This window comes from Octodon degus, unplaced genomic scaffold (assembly GCF_000260255.1).
Source record: "Octodon degus isolate 3935 unplaced genomic scaffold, OctDeg1.0 scaffold00180, whole genome shotgun sequence".
NCBI lineage: Eukaryota > Metazoa > Chordata > Mammalia > Rodentia > Octodontidae > Octodon > Octodon degus.
In genome coordinates, this window is record NW_004524756.1 from 1,561,025 (window position 1) to 1,566,252 (window position 5,228).

Genomic DNA, 5,228 nt, shown 5'->3' on the forward strand with positions numbered 1-5,228 from the left:
AAAGAAAGAAAGAAAGAAAGAAAGAAAGAAAGAAAGAAAGAAACTACTACTTTTCAAGTGTGATAATGGTATTACAGTTATGTTTTAACTTACGTCCTTATCTTTGGACAATACTGAAATGTTTATGAAAAATCCATGTGATGTCTGGAATCTGCTTTGGAGTACAGGTATCCATGTAAGTAAGTAAAGATTACAGAAACAGACATGATTTGAAAACTATTAAAGCTAAGTGGAAGGTATTATTACATCTAGTCTTACAGATGTTTAAGTTTTACATAGTTTTCCCCCAAAATACTAATGTGATTATTCTCGTCAAATCAAGTACCATTACACAATGTGCAAATTAATGGATTTCTATCCTAATGGGAAAAAATTTAAAGAAACTATGTATATTGTCTAAATAATATGGCCTTCTGGTTAAGAATTTCAAAATGCATGGAAATTTTCAAGATTTTTTAAAAACAAAATTTGAACACTTACCATTGGGGTTAAATAAACGGCAGCTTTTCAGAGAAGTTTCATAACTTACTACTAATTCTTCTATGATTGCCACCTAGGATACAAACGCACAAGCACAATTGAATAGAAAAAATACATAGTTATTACTGTGTAAAATGTCTTATTTATTATAAAAGATTGAATAAACACTCCCAACACACACATACTTCTTTATAAATTGCTTTGACCTCTGGGTAAAAATCTGAAAACTGCTGGGAAGATAGCTCAGTGGCATAAGTGCATGCTTGGTAAGCACAAGGTTCTGAGTTTGATTCCCGGTACTACCAAAATAAATAAATAAACAAACAAATAAGTAAATAAATTGAAAAGGTCTTTTTGTGAAGTATGCATTAAGATATATATTTAAGAGATCACTGGAGGATCAGCCAGATAGCTCAGCAGACTAAAGCACCCGCTTAGACTGAGCACAGCAGCCAGGTTTGATCTCTGGTGTGCCATACCAGTCCTGCCCCTGGGGTGCACTGCAACGGTGACTGAAATGTGTAATCCACTGCTTGGGAGGCTGAACACAGGAAAATCACTGAGTCAGATCTACATAGTAAGACCCTGTACCAAAACACACACACACACACACACACACACACACACACACACACACACGGCTCACTGGTAATGAAAAATTTTTAAAATTAAATAAATAAATTAAAGCTCACAGTAGGCTCCTTTTCCCCAATAGAAATATAATAACTGAATTAGAAATCGGGAAAGGGTTAAACACAGGCAATGTTTTCGATGATTTACATTTTGATTCATCTTTTATATCAGACCACATAAATACTACGCACAGTTACTGCTGGCTTTTTAAAAAGCAAGAATTAAATGTTACATGAAAAAAAGAATTTTCTACAAATAGAAGGTAATAACCCTAAATCCAGGAGAAATCAGAAGAAAAACCGAAATGCAGAACAGTGTCTGAGGACTAGGAGAATGAGTAGCACACTAGATTGTGACTTTTCTGAATCTTTACTATACTGCTTTACTCAGGGGTTCAAGAGAGAGCCCAGGGCTGGGGAGATAGCTCAATAGCATCAACAACTGCCTGGCAAATGCAAAGTCCCAGAGTTTGATCCCTGGTACTGTAGAAACAAAAAGAGTGAGAGCGAGCCTAAAAATTTATTAATTTCCCTGCTTAAGCTTAGCACAATGGCAAATGTTGATACTGCCAGCTACTCAGGAGGCTGAGGCAGGAGGATTGCTTGAGCCCAGGTGTTTAAGGTCGGCTTGAGCAATCCAGTGAAATCTCAAAAACCAAACAATCTCAAAAACCAAACAAAAAAGCAGATTAAAAAAAAAAAATTCCTGTTTGCTTAATCTAGCTTTATAAATTTCTGTTAGTACAGACATTCTTGCCAGGGAGACAGTTTAGCAGCGTAAGTGCCTACCTGACAAGCACAATGTCCTGAGTTCAATCCCCAGTACAAAAAAAAAAAAAAGTCTGGAAATTCTCTTAAATGACTCACTTAATCAACTCAACAAATCAACACTGGCTTCTAATTCCAAGTAAACTGTGAAATCTGAAGGGCCTCAGGCACGTTATTCTGGAGTTCCTGTGCTGTCTTCCAGTAAGTTAGCTACATACCTACCAAAATTCAATTCAATCCTCCTGACACTATTTTAACAAGTTGAATTTATTATCAATGGGCACAACTATTATAGTGGTAGAATTCAATTTCATAGTGTACAAACTTAAGATATTAGAAGAGAACTATTTTCATAGGTTGAACAACATGGAAAAAGACTCAAAGATAAATTTGAAAGTTTAAACCAAATTTAAGTGTTAGAAAAGTATAAGTAGAAATTTACGCACGAACTGGGGTTCTTTTTTTTTTTTTTTTTGCGGAACCGGGAATTGAACTCAGGCCTTTGTGCTTGCCAGGGAAGCGCTTATTCCACTGAGCCATCTCCCTGGCCCCTCGAACTGGGGTTCAAACACCAGTACCATATGCTGCTCCGCCCCTGGGTTCCCTGAGCTGCTGACCAAGTCCAGGCGTGCTGGCACATGCCTGTACTTCTAGAGCTGGGGAGGCTGAAAACAGGAGGGTCACTACGACTCTGAGCTGTGTAGTGACACCTGGTACAAAAATACAAAAAAAAATTTAAAACTTTCAATTTAGTACTCTTTATTTATTTTTGGCAGAACCAGGGATTGAACTCAAGCCCTTGCACTTGCGAGGCAAGCACTTATTCTACTGAGCTATCTGCCTAGCCTCGCAGTGCTCTATATTTAAAACTGCTTCACAAGCACCAAATGGTCACTCTTTCAAAACTAGAAATAAGAAGTAATTTATGTGAGTGAAGAGAGAAACCAATAAAGCCCATACAACCTGGGCTTCTCAAGACTTGCAATTAAATATACACTGTATGCTAGACATGTTTAATTTGTTCCATCTTTCTGAATCTTTTCAATGTAACTAACTTGTTTTTAATCCAATCAACATGCCTAAGTAATCCAAATTAGGATTCAAATAACCTCTAAGAAATCATTTTCAATATTATAACACATACCTGAAAGAGTAAGATGACCTGGTGGGACAGAAAACAATCTTTTCTGACACAATTTTTTCTAGCAAATAAAAGCAGAGAAAGCTAAAATTTACATTATAAAATAAAATCACTTCTGACTTCTACTAATGAACGGAGCACAGAAAATGGAGCACTGATACATTCCTAATTTCTTATAACCTACATGGACTCATTGCAGTATATATGAAAACAAAGCAAAGCAAACAAGTAAGGTTAAGAGCAAATACAACAAAAAAGAAGATAGGGTCACAGGAACATTTGACCTACAAACTAGGAAGACACAAAGTCATGAAACATACACTGCTGAGCACAGATAATCAATGGTCATTCATTCCAAATACTGAGCACAAAAATGGTAACCAAAAGAAAACATCATATTTTCATTTACCTTTTCTTTATCTTTGTATAAGGACCGCAAAGTATTGAAGACTGGTGGACAGCCCTTGCTGAAATTCATCCTTAGGAACTTATCCAAACATTCTTTGAACTTCTCACCTTGGAAGAAAAAAATCCTGCTGGCTTACATTTACCCAGACATGCATACCTTACTTAATATGTACCCCGATATGTAAAACCCAAGAAAAGAATCTTTAAATCACAACTTCTTCAGTCATTTGCAGAATGTGACCATTAATCATGATATAACTTGACTAGAGTACGAGAAATGTAGCAGATCAGCGCAGCACACATCTGGGTGTATCTGTAGATGAATGCCAGGCACAGCAGCCAGCAAACTGATGTGGGGAGACACTCCACTTGGAGGTGGCACCAATAACATGCAACCAGAATGGAAGTAAAAGGCAAGCCTCGAAAAGCTCCAGCTGACAAGTATCCAGTTTGTTCAGCCTTCCAATGCAGGCTCCCATCGGTGACTCTCCAGTCAGCTTTCAGGCTTTCAATTGGGACTGGCATTGTATCCTTGATCCCTCTTGGTTTCTGTGCTTTCATCTTCTTGGGCTGAGCAGCTGCAGGATGCCCTCAGGCTCTCCAGTGCTCAGCCAGCCATTGCAGATTTCTCTACTTCTTTTCCTATAAGCTTACCTAATAAACCCCCTTATATAATTAGGCATATATTTTCTATTATTTCTCTTTTAATATATATTTTAATTAATTTATTTATTTAGTACAGGGTCTCACTACACAGCCGGACCCCTAGTGATCCTCCTGTCTCAGCTTCCCCAGAGCTGGGATTACAGACATGTGCCACCATGCCTGGTTTCGGTGGCCAGCATGGCATGCCTGGTGTTCCAGGGACAACAAGGCATGCAGTACCAGGGATCAAACCTGGGTCCTTGTGCTTGCCAAGGAGGCACTTAGCCAGCCAAGCTATCTCCCCAGCACCTATCATTTCTGTTTCATTTCTGTTCCACTAGAGAACCCTAACTGATACAGCTGGGGGTAGAATGGGGTATGACTACATCTCCAAGCCCTTGGGACTAATTTGCAGGAGTCTGGAAAAGTTTGGAGATGTGGTCTAGAGAAGCCCTAGAATTCAGTTTGAGAAGGAATTTTGGCTGGAGCTCAGAAGACTAGAATGGGGCTGGGGAGATGGCCCAATGGAATAAGTGCTTGCCTGGCAAGCACAGGGGCCTGAGTTCAAGCCCCGCTTCCACCAAAAAAAAAAAAAAAAAAGGTTTGGGGGCTGGTGGGATGGCTCAGTGGTCTAAAGCATCTACTTGGAACAAGCTTGGCAAAGCACAGGGACTGTGGTTCAATCCCCCAGCCCCACATGCCAGCCAGACCCGCCCCCTGGTGGGCTGAGCTGGCCACACACAGAAAAATAAATAAATAATTAAAAAAAAAAAAGAAGACTAGAATGCTGACAGAAATGTACACATAAAGGCCAGTATCATCTGCTTTCAAGTATGAATGAAGGCTATATGGAAACTGGAGTAGAGGAGATGTATATTTCATTCTGGAAAAGAATTTGCCCATATTTTATCCATATCCTCATACTAATTAATCTAGTGAAGGGCCTTTTATGGTAGCCCAATGTTTAGGCTGTGGTGTGGGTGCTGCTGGCTGCTTTTAGTCAAGATTAATAGTGAAAATCAGAAGCAAAAAAGCAAAGCTTAACTCATGTGACCACTGTACAGAAAGTAAGCAGTTGTGGGGCTGGAGAGATGGCTCAGTGGTCTAAAGCACCTACTTGAAACAAGCTTGGCAAAGCACAGGGACCTCGGTTC

General features: G+C 39.2%; 1 protein-coding gene across 2 annotated transcripts in view; it reads right to left on the reverse strand.

The window, feature by feature from the left end:
- Naa15 (N(alpha)-acetyltransferase 15, NatA auxiliary subunit) overlaps positions 1–5,228 on the reverse strand; it is a 106,193-nt gene that overhangs the window by 40,436 nt on the left and 60,529 nt on the right. For both annotated transcript variants that reach the window (XM_004643630.3, XM_004643631.3), the window contains exons 9-10: positions 3,431–3,537; positions 481–553 (exon numbers count right to left, since the gene is read on the reverse strand). In XM_004643630.3, coding sequence (XP_004643687.1) covers positions 481–553; positions 3,431–3,537 — 180 coding nt within the window. The remainder of the gene's footprint in view (positions 1–480; positions 554–3,430; positions 3,538–5,228) is intronic.